The sequence below is a fragment of the Mesoplodon densirostris genome, chromosome 16 (genome assembly GCF_025265405.1).
Source record: "Mesoplodon densirostris isolate mMesDen1 chromosome 16, mMesDen1 primary haplotype, whole genome shotgun sequence".
Classification (NCBI taxonomy): domain Eukaryota; kingdom Metazoa; phylum Chordata; class Mammalia; order Artiodactyla; family Ziphiidae; genus Mesoplodon; species Mesoplodon densirostris.
The window spans coordinates 11,917,421-11,936,715 of NC_082676.1; the positions used below are offsets into that span (position 1 = coordinate 11,917,421).

The following is a 19,295-nucleotide window of genomic DNA, read 5'->3' on the forward strand; positions in this document are numbered from 1 at the left end:
CCACCCCTCTGGGCCAGGCCAGCAGTCATCCCTCTACCTTGGGCCTTTCACTGGCTCCCAGCTCTGACTTGGCTAACTCCATTCTCCACCAGGATGGGGGGAATCAGTGTAAAAGTAAAGCAGGCCTCATGGCTCCCCTGCTTAAAATGTCCCCGTGGCTGCCCTCTGGGCTCAACAAAATACAACTCCTCGCCACCTGCACAAGTGCTGCAGGATCTGGACCAGCTCATCAATACCACCTGGGCCCCCCAGACTCTCTGCCACCCTGGTCCTTTTCGGCATCGTGGCAAGCTCATTCTAGCCCCGGAGCCTTTGCACTTGTTGCTCCCGTGAGAGGCTGGAGCTCTCTCCTCCTCCAGGTCTCCGCTGCAATGGGCGCTGGGCTGCAGCTCTCCCGCCTTATCGGAGGGTGCCCTACCCCATCTCTCTCTAGTAGGCGCTCTCTTTAATTCCAACTTGGCACATCACTGTAGGAAAGCGGCTTATTTAATCACTTGTTTGTTTTCTGTCTCTCCTGCTAAAACATTAGTTCCCTGAGTGCAGGGACTATCTCTCTGTTCAGGGCTGTAATCCCAGGGCCTAGAACAGGGCCTGGCACACACGGGGCTCATCAAAACCGATTGGATGGACATCCCTTTACAGTCTCCGGGGAGGAAGGCGCCGTCATCACCCTATTTTAGGGGCAGCAACTGGGGGTCCGAGAGCAAGGCGGAGAGCCTTGCTCCAAGGCCTTGCGAGCCAAGGGCATGAGCCTGGTACCTGACCCCCAGAATGATCGGAGCCTCGTGCACCCACGTTGAATGCCAGCTGGGAGTTTCCACGAGGCCCATCCCTCTGGGAGTGTGTGAAATCAATTATACATTCACCATCAATGTCAGCACCTACTACGGGTGGATGTATGACACCCAGGGACGTGGGACACAGTAGGCCTTCAGCAAATTGACGCCCAAACCCCCAGCCCCCCACCGACTCCCTAACTTCCCTTCAGGGAGGCCAGCTACAATTTGGCGATTGTTAGAGAACTTTTTTTTTTCTTTTGGGAGGAAAGCTGCAAGTCATTAAGGGCTGCTCCTGGCCTGTGGGTCACCATTTCCTGTTTAGAAGAAAGAATCATCTCTCCTTTGGAACATGAAGCTCCCCCGCCCCCGGCCTGACTCTGGGGCTCTGGGACGCCCGCTCAGCTCCCCGCAGGAAACTGGCACCTTCGGCACCTTTTGTGCTCAAAAAGGACACTCATTTTCTCCTGGCCCCAGGAGGGCCCCAGAGGTGAGGTCACCATGACAGCCTGCCGTGAGTGAATTATCTCAGGCCGGGACGGGACGCAAGCTGACCGTCTTCCCGTCCTGTCCTGTCCTCGAGCAGGAAGCAGAATGACCCCTACCCTTTGGCCTGGCTTCTCACCCTCCCGACTCCAGCCAGCCAATTTCCTTGCATCAAAGGCCATTTGGTACCCAGAGGCCAGACAGAGGTGTGGGTCTGACAGGGAGGCCGGAGCGGGGCCTGGAGCCCTTGGAAACAGGAAGGACGTCCTCCGTCCCCTTCTTGCTCATTGCATTCCACTCCCTCATCTGGGGGCAGCAGCCGCTCCCTCCCCGAAAGACCTGCAGCGCTGGGGAAGGCCCCACAGCAGGCCTAGTTGATAAGACCCAGGGAGCTGGCTTCTCACCCTGTGGGCCTGGTCGGCTTCAAAACGGGAGCACGAGAGAATGAGTGAGGGCCGCAGTGTAGAGACTATTAAGAAATCTGCACACGCAGCCCTACTGCTCACTGGCTCACAGGTGTTTCCCAACCTCCGCATCGGACAGGACATCCAGGCTCCGAGGAGAACCCATCTGCACAAACAGGGTCCCTGACAAACCCAGAGGTCCAAAGCCATGTGATGTTTAAGAGGCCAAGGCTTAGGGCTGTGTCAGGAGTATCCGAGCTCCACGAACCCCTGCCCCCTCCTCCCTCCCTAAAGGCCCCTTAGAATACCCACTCCACATAAAACCAAGTAGACTTTTTTATATATAAATTAACCACTTTATTGAATATCAATAAACCGTACATATAACTATACAAAACGTTTCCTTAGTACAAAATGTCGCTTGCAATATAAATACCAGTGTACCTTTAAAAATGTAAACATCTTCCTCCCGGGCCCACCTGTCGGGCCCCCGAAAATAGTTCCGGGAGACACATCAGTGGAGCCGAAGCACCCCACTTGGGCCCCGGACAAGTGAAGGCAATTATTCACAGTCCCTTTGGAGACGTTGTTAAATTGCCCGTGAAACAGGTGCCACCATGACAAACAGGAGGCTGAAATAGCTGCCCAGGCCCTGGGGCATCCTGGGGTCTAGACGGTGTCCTTGTGTCAGGGACCACCCCCGCGAGTGCACCTGGGGGTGGATGTTTGCATAGTTAGTTGCACCTTCTGGAGGGGGTGGCCTGAGGGTTCCTGTAGGGGAGGCTGGGGTCCCCTGAGTGGGATGGGAGCTTCTCATCAGTCTGCTGGCTTTTGTCCTGGAGCTCAAAGCAGCTGTATCCAAACAGCTCTGGATACACAAACCCACGCAGAAAGGCCAACTCCAGAACACTCTGGAGCAGCGGCTGCCAGGAGGGGGTCTCTGCTGCAAGCCACCCTCCCATCAGCCATCCACAGAAAGGCCCCCCTGAGCCCGGTGAGGCGCTCAGAGCAGAGGACTGGGAAATGGTCCTCAGAGTCCTGGGGGGCCAACGCAGCCAGAAGGCGGAGCTCAGGAGGGAAATCTGGCAGGGAGAAGGATGCCGGGTCCTTCCTTCTGGAGTTGGGGGAGGGCCCGGAGAGGCGCAAGGAGCCTTGAGAGTCAGCGGGGCCCCCCTGAGCAGCCTGACTCTTGGTGCTTGTGGAGCAGGGACATTCGGGAGAAGGTTCTGGAGCACGTCTTGCACTGGTACTTTTTGACATCCGAGTGGGTCTGGAGATGGGCCCGCAGGTTGGAGCGGTCAGCGAAGGCACGGCTGCAGTGGGGACAGGAGAAGGGCTTTTCGCCTGGGGAGACAAGACAGGAGGGAGCTGAGTGAGACTCAGCCACTTGGGAGAACAGCTGATGTCTACTGATATCCCCACCCACCCCCGGCTCACCCCAACCTTGAGGAACTCCCGCGACCCAGAAAAGCCAGGCCATACAGTGTCCAAAGGCCTGGATTTGGCAGGGAGCGCTGCTGCTTCCCACCGTGTGGCCCTGAGCACGTCAGCTGGCTTCTCTTGAGCCTCCATTTGCTCATCTGTAAAATGGAGCTGTTCATCCCCCACTCATAGAGGCTGGTGATTGAGAGAAGGTTGAATCAAGTACTTCTGCCCTGCCAGCAGGAAGTGCTCAACAATGATGACAGTGATGGCAACTGTGTTTGCTGAACACTTTGTGCCAGGGACAGTGGAAGCATTTTACACTATCTCATTTAACCCCACCTTTGTCCTGAGTTTAGAGACGGTAAGTCTGAGGCACAGGGAATATGCAGCATCTCAGCAAGAACCAAATAGCCCGACTCCAGTGCCCTTGATTTTTTCTTTTTTCTTTTTTTTAAAGAATTATTTATTTATTTATCGGCTGTTTTGGGGTCTTCGTTGCTGCACGTGGGCTTTTCTCTAGTTGCAGCGAGTGGGGGCTACTCTTTGTTGTGGTGCGTGGGCTTCTCATTGCGGTGGCTTCTCTTGTTGCGGAGCACGGGCTCTAGGCGCAGGGGCTTCAGTAGTTGTGGCGCACGGGCCTAGTTGCTCCACGGCATGTGGGATCTTCCTGGACCAGGGATCGAACCCGTGTCCCCTGCACTGGCAGGCGGATTCTTAACCACTGCGCCACCAGGGAAGCCCAGCGCCCTTGATTTTAACCACGACACAGACTGCCCCTCAGTTAAGGGGGCTGTAATGGGTGTTCCTTATTAACTCCTGGATTTACTTCCTCTTGGGGACAAAGCTTAAGAGTCAGCCTTAAAGGCCCACCCCACCCCCACCCCCCAGCAGGTCACTCCTTTATCCTGCTTCCCCATCAACTTGGATCACACTCAGGGTAGTTTCAAGTCTGTCGGTCCCCCAATCAGACTGAGTCCCATGAGGGCAGGATCCCCCCCACCGCCGACCCAGAATCCATTCCAAGCCCAAGGCCCAGAACCCCCAAGAGGCTACAGAAACCTTTTACCTTATGACTTATTTTTTTTTAAAAAACCCCACCTGTGAGGGCCTCCCTGGTGGCGCAGTGGTTGAGAGTCCGCCTGCCGATGCAGGGGATACGGGTTCGTGCCCCGGTCTGGGAGGATCCCATATGCCGCGGAGCGGCTGGGCCCGTGAGCCATGGCCGCTGGGCCTGCGCATCCGGAGCCTGTGCTCCGCAACGGGAGAGGCCACAACAGTGAGAGGCCCACATACCGCAAAAAGAAAAAAAAACAAAAAACAAAAAAACCAAAAAAAAAAAAACCCCACCTGTGGCCCTCATTCACCTGCCGGGCCAGGCTGTATTGAGAAGAGTCTTGCACTTGGGGCTGGGTACACAGTGAGAGCTCAATAAATGCTTGTACAACAATAAGTCTTTTTTTTTATAAAGGTCTCAGAAGAGCCTGACTCCTCAATCACCACCAGAAAACACCATTCACCAACTTTTCATAATTCCTGCCCCAATCAAGAGACTATAACTCACATTCCAGAAACGTCAAATGCTGTTTCGCTTTTTCCTGGGGCTGCAGCATTTCCCAAATAAAGTCAGAAGGGTAACGCATTAAACAAATACTAATCAGGCTCCTACCACAGGCCAGGCACTATTCTGTAATACTGAATAGTCTTTTCCAGAAGAAACTACATTCTCCTATCCTTCCATTCCCAGCCTTATATGCCCCTAGGCCAAGGCCCTCTAGTTAAATCCCAGTGCTGGAATTGAGAGCTGGGAATGAATGAATTCCAGCTGCCTCCTGGGTGCCTGGGGCACTACCCTGAGCAGGGAGGGCGGGGTCCAGAAGTCAGATGCCTGCGGCCCACTGTGGAACCACGTTCATGGGCTCAGTCTCCTGGGGCAGATATACAAGGAAACAGGCCACGGGCAGAGAGCGGGGACCTAGCCAGAGGATTGGGGAAGGGACACCTGAGTAACCTGCTCTGCCGTATTGAGCTGCCTCTGCACACCAGGCCCGAAGGGTTTGATGACCGCAGTCTACAAGGTCCAAGGGAACTTCCTCCTCACACACTCCCTTGTGAACTCAGGGCCCACGCTATGCAGGTCTGGAAAACGGGATGGAGTCCTGTAATCCCCACTGCCCCCTCACCCCCTTGGCTGAAGTGAAGGAGCCCTGGCTCCAGCCCATGGTCTGTGACTTGGGAAAGTGACTTCCTTGTCCATGCCTCAGTTTTCACACCTGTAAGATGGGGGTTATGATGGCACCTCTCTTAGGACTGCTGGCGGATTTACCTACCGCCTTGACACAGATGAAGGAAGCTCTGAGCACCACGCCTCCCCCCACCCTCCCGCACTGCCAAGTGCTCAGTGGACGTTATCTTTATGTTTCTTATGATTAGACACAAACCTGAACAAAGGGGCAGGCTTGATGGGGCGTGAGGGGTGCAGCAGGGGGCAGCAGACCTCCACCCCTCGCGGAATCCCCCTCCCACCCCAGCCACGTCTCTATGGTGCTCCTGGAGTGTGAAATCGGCAACAGATCGGCGGGACAAAGGCCGCCGAGGGGGGCAGTGTACATGCGATACTCCCTGGATTAACGCGGCCTGACACTGCGGGCCAGCAGCTGCGGCCCGGAACAGGTGCTGGGCACCGCTGCCCCGTGCACCTGCTCCACCCCCCAGCCCTGCCCCCTGGGCGCACCATTAAGGCACACAATGGGAGCTGATGAGGGTGGCACTGGTGCATTTCAACAGGCTTTTTGTGTCTGAGCCATGCCTTTACATTAAAATAATGTCCGAGTGGGAGGGGAAGGAAGCTGGGGGGCCCAGGGGAGCATCTGAGGGCTTCCACTCCACCCAAATAGAGACCCTATCAGCTGGGCAGGCACCCAGGACAGAGGCCAGGCAGTTGGACCCTTCCATGTTAAAATCAGGGCTGTCTGTGCACCAAGTAAGAGACATGGGTAGTAGCCACAGTCTGCAAGGTGTGGAGGATGCCCCCGTCCCCCCTAGGAGTAACGATGACACCAGTAATGCCTGCAAAATGCCAGGCTTCACAATCCACCTCACTGACCCTCACGGCTCACTCAGAGGTCAGCCACCGGATGAGGAAATGCCAGAACTGAGTCTCCAACCTGGCCAACCTGACCCCCAAAAACCAACAGTCATGACCCTTAAACCCTCTTCTCCCTCAACAGACACTCTCCAAAGAGCAGCCCCAAGCAGGGTGGCCTCCACCATCCATGTTCTGAAAAGGTGGAGTGGCTACCTTTTCTGCATTTCCAGAAAGCTAGAGACTAGAACAGGCTCCATTTCATAATTTTCTATACATTCAGTATTGCATTTTTTGAAACACCAAGACATAATTGTGTTTTCTGCCAGCAAAGGTGTTCCCGGGTCTGCATGATAGGATTAAGATTATCTATTCAGCAGTGTGAATGGGGGTGGGGAGAGCAGATCTGAGAACCATGATGATATTATAAAGCGATTAAGGAGCCACTGAATCTAGACAGCCCCCTATGAAATGCTACCATAACCCACCCTATATGATTATATTATAATCGGAGAGGCTCAGAGCATTAAATCACTTGCTCAAAGACACACAGCCTGGAAGCAGAACGCACACCAACTATGATTCTTGTGTGTACTGATCGTGTACCAAGCACTGTCCCAGGTGATTTCTGTATGCTTTCTTTCATTTAACCAGAGCAAAAACCCCACAAGGTGTTTCTATGCTCATTTCACAGAGGAGGGTACTGAGGATAGGAGAGGTGAAACCGCGGCCCAAAGTTTGGGAAGATCCCAGAGCAGGATCCAGAGGCAGGTGGGGAGTCTGACAACATCCTGTCTGGCTGGGGGGCGGGTGGGGGAAGTGGAGCAGGGTGAGCCCCTTCACACCTGGCCCCAACAGCAAGGTGTCGGCTACACCTTTCCCATACCCAGCTCCAACCCATTTGGCTGAGGAACTGAGCCTGCAGAGGGACGTGTAAAATTATCTCCTTAGCCCATCTGCTTAGCTGGTGAATGAACGAATGTTTCTGCCAAACTTTTCGGAGCCAGGCCCCTGAACTCTTGAGCTAGGAGTCAGGAGACTGGGCGGCGGGGTGGGGGTGGGGGTCAGTTTCCACAATCTGAAAATAACAGCAGCCCATCTTACAAGTGCCGGTAGCAAAAGCAGTGGGACAGTGAGAAGAGCAGCCAGCCTGCAGGGGTACTCACCAGTGTGGGTCCGGACGTGGCCCTGCAGCAGCCAGGGCCTGGAGAAGGCCTTCCCGCAGGTGCTACAGACGCAAGGCAGCGTGTGGCTTCTGATGTGCATCTTAAGGGCACCCAAGCTGATGTACTCCTTGTTGCAGTATTTGCAGTTGAAGGCCTTGCGAGACTGGGGGTCCTTGGCCACGGAGAGCCCAGCCAGCTGCTTGGGCAACTGGCCCAAGCCTGGGAAGGCAGCATAGCCCTCGGCCTCCAGGGAGGAGGCTGAGGTGGAAGAGAAGGACGAAGGAGCCGGTGAGGGTGGGCTGGGGGGCTGGGAGCCTTTCCCGCTGTCCTCGTCAGACAGGGAGGTCAGCTCGACGGCCTTGGGGATCTCCTGGGGCAGAAGAGAGGCCCAGCCAATCGGCTGGGCTTGCGGTGCCAGGAGAGAGTCCCAGATGAGCGTAGGCAGTGAGGCCGTGGGATTGAGGACCTCGGGTGGCGGGATGGCTGCCAGCAGGTGGGCCTGGTCGTAGGGCTGTTGAAAAGTGAACTCTGTGGGGAGACAGGGAAAAGCGCAAGGTCAGGGATTAGGTCATTCAGTCAGTCAGCAAACATGAGCCTGATGTGGGCCAGGGGCTGAGTGGGGCTCGCACTCAGTGCTTAGTAGATGAATAAAAAAGATTCATGACCAGGACAGCCAAGTTCCTGCCCTGGCAGAGCCCCCTGCTCAGCCAGGTCACCTGGTTCTCCCACCTCAACCTCCAGATCTTACAGGAAGGACCCCCCCCCTTCCCCAGCTCCAACTCAAGGAGGTCATTCTCAGGTCTCCTTCCTCCTGCGGTGCCCAAGTCCCCAGCCTGAGACAAGACCCCCAGCTCCCTGGCCCCTAATCTCCCCAGCTGCCGAGGCACCACCCCTGTCCCCCTTGATACACATCTCTTCTCCCACCCCCTCCCCCAAATCCTCTGGACTCCGGACTCTTTCCAGCCCCTGGCCGGCGTCTATCCAGACACAAGCCGCCTCCTCTCACTTCTGTGCTCTCGGGGCGCCCCGCTTCTCGGCGGCTAATTAGTCCCCTCAGCCCAAGACCACCGGCCTCTAAAAGCCCTCTCCCAACCTCCCGGATCCACCTGCCCCGGCCTATTCACACCCAGACTGTTATCTTTTGACTCGACTTTGGCCCCTCGACTTTGGCCCCTCGATTTTGTCCCCAAGCGCCCTGCCTCTCAAGTTCCCCCCTTGCAGCCTTCGCCTGCCTCCCCCTAACTCCCTGGGGTCCGGCACCCCGTCCACTCACCTGGAGAAGAGTCGTGGAGCTCGCTGTAATTGGGTCTCCGGCGGGAGCAGGCGGACTTCCTGACGAGGAAAGAGCGCGGCATGGTGGCCGAAGCAGCGGGGGTAGCCGGGTCGTGCAGGGATCCCAAAACTCTCCACCCGCGAGGCCGTGCAGCTGCGCTGGGAGTGGAGCCTGGCCGCCAACTGCCTTAAGTACGCCAGCCGCGGGTGGGCGGGGCCGACTACGGCTGCGCCCCTTTGTCACCTCCGCGCCAATCGAGGCGCGCCTTCGCCGGAGGCCACGCCCCAAGCAGGTGCGCCGGGGTCTGGCGGGGCTCGCGCCGCGTGGCGTTGGGAGCCGGGAGGGGCCGCTCGGGCGCTGCGCCTCGGGGCTGCACTCATCACCCGGCTGCGGGCTGCCGGGGGCGGGGCTCCGGGAACCCCGGACTAGGCGGGACCCCCTTCGGGACCTGAGCTCCAGCCAGCTCGACGCGGCACGGTCCCCCGCCTCTGGCGCCCCCTGGCGCCGCGCGCCGCGAGTCTGGACACCTGACGTTCCGATAGTGCCACCTCCTCGGGTTTGGGAAGGGGGTGCCTTCGCCCGGAAGGTGACTCGCAAAGAGTGTGGGAATGAAAGGGACAGTACACAGTTCGGGGACGGGGAAGAGCAATGGATTTCTGCACGTGGTTGCTGACTGTGCAGTGCCACAGCCTTTTTTGCAAAGCAAACAGGCATCATCTAGAAAAATGCATTCGTTCCCTCAGTGTTTACTGAGTGCCCACTAACATGCCAGGCACTGTTACCGGAGTTGGGGATACAGCCCCGAACAAAACACTCGGGATCTCTGCCGAAGGGTAGCTCCCTGCCCGGCGGAGGAGACAGACGAAGTAAACAGACAATTCCAATGCAAAGGGAAGTGTGCTTTGATGGGGGGAGACCACAGGGCACTGTGACAGGCAAGAGGTGGGTCACTTGACAGGGGGTCGGGGGGGCCACTTACCAGAGGAAGTGAAGAAATACCGAGGGGAAAGGCCTGAGGTTAGAATCAGTAACTATTTCAGAGCCACTGAGAGCAGTTCTCAGGGCTGGGGGTGGGGTGGGCAGGGCTGATGGGTCAGATCTGCCTGGCCTCCAGGGCCTGGAGGAGTTTGGACTTTGCCCCAAGGGCACTGGGGAGCCAAGGAAGAATTTTCAGCTGAGGAGGGACCTGTTTAGAATGGTTGAGAAAGAGTACTCTGGGCAGGTGGGAGAAAGAAGTGGGGAAGGGTGGGGCTGAGGTGGTCGCTTCACTTGTCTGGGGTCGTCAATACTGTGTCTAAAGGACCTAAGGCTGCGCTCCAAGGGAGGCACTGACTGATTCATTGTGGGGTGGGCCCAGGGGAGGGACACTTCATCCTCAGCTCTCCTGTGAGCCCACCAAGTTTGAGGGCCAGGCCCCGCCTGGAGTGGGGTTGTGGCACAGAAATAAATCCACAGGTCTTGCCCATGGGTTTCTACCTGTGAAGCAAGGACAATGAAAACCTGTAAGTCCCTCCACTCACCACCTAGAATGAGGGCAGGGAAAACCGTCTATTTTGGTCATCAGGTGCTGGGGATAACAGCTGTGAACAAGACAATCCTTACCATGTTCTAACTGGTGAGGGGACGGTAAGGTGGGGGAGACAGGCCATGCACAGTCATTACGAAGAATATAGCCTCTTCTACATCTGTTTACTTTCAATCACGATTTTCCACATGCATCCAGAGGGAGGAGTAAGGCTGTGTCCCTCTGCTCAAAACCTCCCATGTTCCTATCTCACCCAGAGCAAAAACCAAAGTCTTCACCACGGCCCCCCACCCTGCTGATCTGACCTCTGCTGATCTTGTCTTGAGCCACCCTCCTCCTTCCCCCTGCACAATGATCCCCCCTTCTTTCTGTTCCTCCACATCCCAGCCCTTGCCTACCACAGGACCTTGGCACCTGCCGTTCATCTTCCCTGCCCCCTAAATCTCTCTCCCCAGATCTTCACCATGTCGGCTCCTTTGCTGTCTTTGTTTCAGCATTAATTTCACCAACTGCTCAGCCTCATTAGTAATGAGAGAAATGCAAATTGAAACCACAGTGAGATACCATTTCACACCATCAGAAAGATAAAAAGTTAAAATTTGGTCACTAGCAAGTGTTGAGGGTATGAGGGCAGCAGGACTTGCGTTCCATGCTGGCGAGAGTGTCCCAGGTACACGCCACTTTGGAAAAGTTTGGCATCAGCTAATAACAGGTGACTCTCCTCCTAGCAATTCTACTTCCAGGCCACCTGCATCCCAGAGGTTCTCAGCCCTGGCCGCAGATTAGATTCCCTCAGGGAACACCCTAGCCTGGGCCCCACCCCCAGAGCCATCCTGATTTGATTAGTCTGGGTGGGACCCTCTGGTATTAGTATTTTAAAAAACGCCTCAGGTGATTCCAGTGAGCAGCCAAGGTTGAAAACTGCTGCCCAGCCCTAATCCCAGAAGAAACAAGAGAATATTCATTGCACCGTTGTTCCTAATAGCAAAACAAAAACAAAAAACAAAAAAAAGTGGAAACAACCCTAATGTTCTAATATCTATCAACAGTACAAAGGATTAATAAACTGCGGTTCATTCCCATAATGGAACATATACAGCAATAAAAGCAAACTGCAACTCCATGCAACAACAGGGATAAATCTCAAAAACATAATGTTAAGCAAAAAGAACCAACTCAAATGCATACGGTTAGTTGGATTTACATAAGGTTCAAAAGCAAGCAAACGAAACCCTTTATTGTCTAGAAATGTATATGGAGGCAGTAAAACTATAAAGAAAAGCAAGGGAATGTTTAATACAAAATTCTGGAGAGTGGTTAGCTGGGGGAGAAGGTGCTTCTAGAGAGTTCTTGATAATGTTGTTTTAAGCACAGAAAGATATTTATTAGTAGTCTTGAAACTGTACAATAGACAATTTAAACACTTTTGGTAAGAATGATATATTTAACACAAATTTTATGTCACCTCAAGGGAGGCTTCCCTGATCATCCCAGCCAGAGTAGCACCCTGCCCCACTCACAACATCACTGTTTATTCCATTACCCTATTCAATTATCTTCAAAGCACTTAGTAGGGGCTCGAGTACTTGGTGAATGACTGATGACTGGCTGTACCTCCTCCTGGGTCACCCTGTGCGAGTTACCCAGTCTCTCTGAGCCTCAATTTCCTCAACTGTAAAAGGTGGGTGTTCTGTCTCCTGGAGATGTCGGGATGGGCAGAGTCCAGAGGCTGGTACTCAAAACACCATTGCCTGGGCCTGCCGCTCTCCATTTTCCTTCGGTCGGCCACCTGCGCCCTGGAGGAGGTGTAAGGTGGGGGAGGGGCCTTTCTCAGATCTGGGCTGTCCCCTCCCTTCCGACTGAACTGTCTCGGCGGTTTCTCCTCCCGGGTCACCCTCACAACCCTCCCTCCAAGAGGCGGCGGAGACAGCGAGGTGGGAGGGGGCTTTGGGCGAGGCGAGGCCCTGGACAGCGAGCCACCTCCCGGAGGTGCGGTCCCGGCCTCCTCCCGGCGAGGCGACACTTTTGATGCTGTGGTGTCAGGTCCTCCCGGAAATGGACTGGCTCTGCAGCTGGGCTGCAGCGGACACGGCCGGCCCGCCCTGCCCTGCCCACCGCCCTACGCCCCGGGGCGCGGCCCTGCGGCGCCCTCTGCTGGCCGTCACGTGGGGCCGGGTGCACACGCCTTCAACGAGGAAGAAAACTGGTACAGCTGCCTTGGAGAGCAGTTTGGGAATATCTAATGCGGCCAGCAAAGGCCTCTGAGAGAAGATAAATTTGAATAAAGGCCTGCAGTTTCCACGGGTGTCCATCCCCCACTAAAAGGACGATAACTAAAAATGTGATTTACAACCCAAGCAAACAAAAAAGAAAGCGTCCCTCCATCCCAGATCTCCATTTCCCTCTGCAAAGGTAACTAAACATTTTTACCAGTGTCTTGTATGACCTTCCAGAGATGGTTTTTATAGAGACAAGGAGATATATGCATATGTGAGTATAATATGTACCTCCCTTTTTTATGTAACACAAATGGGAGCCTATACGCTAGCCTACTTGCTTTCCTCCCAAGTAACTATACTGCGTGTCTTGATGTTGTTCCATATCATAACATGTAGCTCCCATCATCTGTTGCAGGGCTGCAGACTTTTTCATTGCATGGATTATACCATAATCACACAATTTATCTAACAAGGGGACTTGTGATAGGCATTTAGATTAGAATATAATTTTTTGCTACTACAAACAAGGTGGCAATTTCAATGAATGTCTTGTACACACATCTTTGACCTGAAGTGCAAAGATATGTTACAAAAAATGTTGAGGGAATTCCCTGGCGGTCCAGTGGTTAGGACTCTGCGTTCTCACTGCCGAGGGCCCGGGTTCAATCCCTGGTCGGGGAGCTAAGATCCCAAAAGCCATGTGGTGTGGCCAAAAAAAAAAAAAAAAAAAAAAAAGTTGATACATTTGTCCAAATGTCCTCTAACGAGGTTAAACTAAATTATACTTACCAGCAGGGAGATGGGGGCCCTTCTCAAAACCTGGTGGAGGCAGGGTATTGTCAAATTTTTTTATCTTTTCCCATCTGATAAGGGAAAGTGAGATCTAGTTACAATTTGCATGTACATGATTGGAGCATTTCTTACATACTCCAAAGCCATTTCCTTTTCTCCATGTCCTGAACTATCCCTGTGAGTCTGTCCTTTGGTCACTGAGTTGATGAACTTCCTAACTGATAAATACTCTTTGTATATTACGCCAACTGGCCCTGTTGATTATTAGATCATTAATCGGTGAGTGGATCAATCAGAGCAGATCAATCAGAGAGTTAATCTCGACCGGGAAGAAGACATTGTCCATGGGAAGTTCAATGAATGAATCAAGGCTCAACCTCCACCCTTATCCTTGATTTAAAAAAACAAAACCTCTTGAGTGTCTCCCACTTGCCTGAATGCAAATAGTGATTCAGCCTCGGGCCTTGAGTCAGAAGGCGCTCTGTCACCATCCCAGGATACAAAAGGCTTTCAAGGGGAGTTTTTGGGTCCAAGTCCATTGGGCGTGGCCGAGTTGGGGGCTCTAAGAAAAGATGGATAAGCCCTTTTTGTTCCCATTTACTGAGCACCTGCTCTGTGCCAGGCTCTGTGCAGGAGCCTCACCCACATAGGTGTCCCTTTAGCATCCCCAAGTGATATTTGACACTCCTGCACTGGAGCCAAGGCCCACATAGGACCAGTTGATACATTACAGTGCAGTCAGATTAGCCACCTGTCAGAAAGAAGGAAACTCTAGATGTAATGGATGTGGAATCATATCAAGACATGAAGTGGTAAAAAGCAAGGTGCAGAACAGCATGCACAATGTGATGCCATTTGCATATAAAGAGGGAGAAATATGTGGGTATTTCTTAGAGACACAGAAACAACCATTGGAGGGAGAACTGGAAACTGGTCACAGGCGATTGTCTCTGAGGAGGGGATCTGGGTGGCAGCCGGGCAGGAGTGGGAGGGAGGTTCTTTACTACCTGCCCTTTCCTGCGTCTTAAATTTTTTTTTAATCATTTGCAAGTATTAACCACATTAATTATTTTTCTGGGGGGGGCCATGCCTCACTGCATGTGGGATCTTAGTTCCCCGAACAGGAGTAGCACCCGTGCCCCCTGAAGTGGAAGCGCAGAGTCTTACCCACTGGACCGCCAGGGAAGTCCCTAACCTCATTAATTCTTTTTTAAAAATTAATTAATTTAATTTATTTATTTTTGGTTGCATTGGGTCTTCATTGCAGCGAGCGGGGGCTATTCTTCTCCGCTGCAGGGCACAGGCTTCTCATTGCGGTGGCTTCTCATTGTGGAGCATGGGCTCTAGGCACACGGGCTTCAGTAGTTGCAGCACATGGGCTTCAGTAGTTGTGGCTCGTGGGCTCTAGAGCGCAGGCTCAGTAGTTGCAGCACACGGGCTTAGTTGCTCCGTGGCATGTGGAATCTTCCCAGACCAGGGCTCGAACCCGTGTCCCCTGCATCAGCAGGCGGATTCCCAATCACTGCCACCAGGGGAGCCCTAACCTCATTAATTCTTAATAGGGTAGCAAAAGTTGTCCATCATGGAGGACCTGTTAAATATATAAGTCCAATCAACGGAATATTTTGCAGCTGTTGAAATGTTGAAGCCTGTCTATGTACATATAAACGCTCCAAGGCTCCCATTTCTCTCATAGGAAAAGCCAAAATATTCACAACACCATGAGGCTCTGCGGGACTGGGCCCCTTGTGGCTCCTCTGAATTCACCTCCCGGATGAGGCTCCAGCCACCACGGACCACACCAGGAATGCGCCAGCCTCAGCACCTTTGCATGTGATGTTCCCTTTCTGTGGAATATCTCCCCCTCCCCCCACCCAAACGGCCACCAGGCTCACCTCCTCACCTCAGGGAAGTCTCCTCTGGCACCACTTCATCCCCCCTCTCCCCAGCCTCTCACACTCCTTACCCCCTCTCCTTGTTTGACTTTTCTCCCCAGCACTCAGCAAATATCTTACATCATGTATATTTTACTTATTTTACTGACCGCCCTTCAGACCAGAAGTTAGCAAACTACAGCCCCCAGGGCAAATCCAACCTGTGGTTTGTTTTTGTATGGCTATTGAGCTAAGAACAGCTTTTACTGACAAACAGTAGCTATCAGTTTGAGAAAAGGGAGTTCTACCTGGGCAGGAAGTATCTGTCTCCTTCGCTGCTGTGATCTAAGCCTGGTTTATAGTAGGTGCTCAACAAATATTAGCTGAATGGATGAAAGAACTCATATACTTTTTTTTTTTTTTTGGCCACGCTGCGCAGCTTGCAGGATCTTAGTTCCCTGACCAGGAATTGAACCTGGGCCCCCTGCAGTAGAAGCGCCGAGTCCTAACCACTGGACTGCCAGGACTTAAAAGTGGAATTCCCGTTTTTAAGTGAAAAAAATTCATGTGAACAGAATATCTCAGAGGCTGCCTGTTGTGCAGAACTTAATAAATTATAAGTTTAGGTCCAGACTGTACAATTAGACCCAAGACTCTGGTTACTTCTGAGGAGGGAAGCAGACAGGGGTGGGAAGGAGATTTCTTTTTCTCCAAACCGTTTCTGAAGGGTATGAATGTTTTATTTCAGATGCATGTGTCACCATTTCAAATAAAATACTTTTTCATGAAAAAAAAGCCCAACCACAAAACCCAGACAAATACTGACTGCCTGCCGCTGAGACCCAGTTTCTTCATCTAGTAAATTGGGGTAAATAAGTAGGGTGACCAACCGTCCTGGCTTGTCCAGGACTGAGGGAGTCCTGGGACGGTCCCAGGCAGCTGGGAAGCGGGGGTCTCCCTGGGTAAAAGGCAGTTGTCCAAGGCCTTGAGGGTGGTGGGTGCTGAGTGGCGCCCTGAAGCTAGACCTCTCCACACCTGCTGGGCCAGCATCCCACCTGGAGGTCCACTGATGTTCCAGACCTGACGCAAGTCCCTGGATCTCGCTAAGGTGCAGAGTGCATCTTGCCTGGCTAATCGCATCTTGCCTGGCTAATCGTGCGTTTGCCACAGGGGCTGACATCCGTTATCTCTTAGACTATCTAATTTGTCTTGGCAGCCTCGCCCCTCGGACTGCACTGATATCGCCCTGTTATCTCCACTTCCTGGCAGAAGGCTGAGCCTGTTTCCACATAAGGCCCCAGGGCCTCCTCTCTCCCCACCTGTGCCCACCTTTCGCACCTGGAGACCTTTGTGCATCTCTGGACCACTGAGTGTGGCAGATATTGCCAAGGAGGGGAAAGTGAGAACAAACTATTTCCTTAGGTCAAAGCTACCTTACGTCTCGACTCAAAATAAAATCCAAACCCTGCTCTTGGCTCACAAGATGCTACCTAACCTGGGGCTCAGCTCCTCCTCTGTGCCTGCTGTTCACCCGCTCCAGCCTCAGTGACCTTCCTGCTTCCTCTTCATACAAGTTCTTTCCCATAGCAGGGCCGTTGCCCTTGCCGTGCCCTCTGCCCACAACGGCCTTCCCCAGATCTTCCCAGAGCTGTTCTCAGTTCATACATCACCTCCCAGATGCTAATGTCATCTCCCTTTCCCACTGCCGCCACATTGGTCCATATGACCTCCACAGCAAGCCCTGAGTGGTAGGCAAGACCATCAGCCTCTTTTTATAGATAAGGAAACCCGAGGCTCAGAGAGGTGACATGCTAACATGCTCAAGTCACAGTGAGCAAGTGATGGAATGTCCCTGGCCTAGCAGGCTAGGATATTGTAATAAATCAGCCAGACACAAACAAGCCCCTATGCTCAAGGAGCTCACAGGTGAGGGAGGAAGAATGGTAACGGGCAATTCGCCAACCCTGAGGGACCCAGGTGAGTCAGAGGAGTGAGATTCTGACCGACTCCAGGCTGAGGTCACAAGGATGGGCAGGTGAGAAAGGGAAGTGAGAAGACATTCCAGGCGGCAGTGACCGCTGACAACCATGATTAAGAAGCCCAGGGGCAGACGAGTGTTCCAGGATGAGAAATCAGTTCAGATGGCAGAGGCTCCGGGGCCGAGAGAGCCCCAGGCCCCTTGAGCCCACCTCCCCCATGAGGCTCCAGCCACAACAGACCACACCAGGCATGCTCCGGTCTCAGCGACTTGGCATGTGGTGTTCCCATTCTGTAGAATGTCTTCCCCGCAGGTGGCCCTTGCAGTTTTTGAGATTGCCAGTCTTTTTTAAAATTAGAAATGTTCAAATGTAGTTTAGAAAACTATGGTTTGTTTTTAATATTTTTATTTAACACATTAACACTTTTAAGACATATACGCACATTACTGCAAAGCACAAAGGCGGGGTCCCGCCTAGCCCTACCACCTGTGGTTGTGTGACCCTGGATAGGTCCCTTCCTTTGAACTACAACTACCACGTAGGTTGGGACCTAGAACCTGGACAAGCCACCCCAGAAGCCCTCCTAGCAGGCACGTGTACACAGACACACAGACACACAGACACACACACTCACACCCTCTATCTTGATTTCACCTGGCTGTTCTCACTGATCTTGGAGATAGGGTTGCCAAATAAAATACAGACACCCTATTAAACTAGAATTTCATATAAACAACAAATAAGCTTTTAGTATCAGACTGCATGGAACAGAATTAATTCTTTACCTGAAATTCAAAATTAACTGGATCTCTTGTATTTTTATTTGCTAAGTCTGGCAGCCCTACTTGGAGACTGGCTCCGACCAGCACTTAGAGCACAATCTATATAACCAGTCCCCTGCTGATGATGGGCAATGAGGTTGCTTCTCATCTTCTGCTTACGGGGAACAATAGTCCCATGATAATCCTTGCACAAAGGACACTGACCTCATCTACAATTGTATCTGTAGGGTGTGTTCCTAAAAGTCGCTTAGTCATTCTCTGCCTGAATTCCTGTGGCCAGGCTGTCAGGGGCTCCATGCCTCAGACCAGCTCCCTCTCAGTCTCCCCAGAGAGCCGCAACCCTTCTCTATCCCAGTCTCTCCCTCCACCTTGTTCTTTCTCCTTGTCTCGCTCCATCTCTGTCTCTTTCCCTCTCTGTCTCTCTGGGAGTCTCTTTCTGACTCTGTCTCTCTCTCTCACTGTCTCACCTTGGCCATGTCTCTCCCTGTGAGTCTCTTTCTGACTCTGTCTCTCTCACTGTCTCAACTTGGGCACGTCTCTCCCTGTGAGTCTCTTTCTGACTCTGTCTCTCTCACTGTCTCACCTTGGGCACGTCTCTCTCTGTGTCCCCGGGCTCTGCCTGCCTCTGTCTCTTTCAGTCTTTCTCCCTATTTCTGCCTCTCTCAACCTGTCTCCATTTGACCTGGTAGCTCTGTATATAAAATGCTTAGATGAGCAGGCAAGACATATTTGGAAGGATGCTCACTCTAGCACAGTCCATAACAGTTGTGAAAAGTAATAAAGGGAAACCTCACTAAAATGGAGTTGGGAGGCCGAAGGGGGAGCTCTCATGCACATGCCACTAGAAGTCAATACAAATCCCAACAGGGGATGTACCTTGCCTCTCCGGCAGGAAGTGACACTATTTTACTAGTACTCGCAGGAGGAAGAAAGATTTTCTCCTTGCTTGACAATAGCTCGGCCATTGAGAGACTGTCACAATGCAGCCAATGACAAGGTACTATACTTTGAACTCCCAGTTTCCTCCAATGGACTTTTTGTTTATAACAGCCCCTCCCAACTTCCCCTTCTCCTCTATAAAAGAGTTTCCTCTCCTTTGTCCAGACTCGCATGTGGTTTGCCACAGCTGCATGTCCCGATTGCAATTCTTTGCTGCTCCTGGATAAACTCATTTTGTTGGTAAAATAACTGGCTGTATTATTGTTTTAGGTTGACACAGTCAAACGGCAAACAACCTAAGTACCCACTGATAAAGTATGGTCCATCCTCACCAGGAGCATGAGTTATTAAAAATGACACCACAATGACAGGAAGGATGTTGAGAAATATATTGTGGAGGAAAAATGCAGGTTATAGACCAGAAGTAAAACATTTGCCCATTTTAAGTTTCAATCAAAAATATGGTGATCCAAGGACATATAAGTATTTCATTGAAGAAATGATCCCTGGCTCTCTGTGGGGTGGGATGAGGAGTGGTTTCCACTTTCTTTTTCAGATTTTTCTGCTTTACCT

General features: G+C 52.6%; 1 protein-coding gene across 1 annotated transcript; it reads right to left on the reverse strand.

Annotated features, from left to right (window-relative positions):
* Positions 1-2,043: 2,043 nt before the first annotated feature.
* On the reverse strand, positions 2,044-8,762 carry SNAI1 (snail family transcriptional repressor 1). The gene is made up of 3 exons (XM_060078072.1): positions 8,613-8,762; positions 7,340-7,867; positions 2,044-3,010 (listed from the first exon to the last, which is right to left on the reverse strand). The coding sequence occupies exons 1-3, from the start codon at positions 8,692-8,694 to the stop codon at positions 2,826-2,828; spliced, it is 795 nt and encodes a 264-aa protein (XP_059934055.1). The 5' UTR covers positions 8,695-8,762; the 3' UTR covers positions 2,044-2,825.
* Between the last annotated feature and the right edge of the window lie 10,533 nt (positions 8,763-19,295).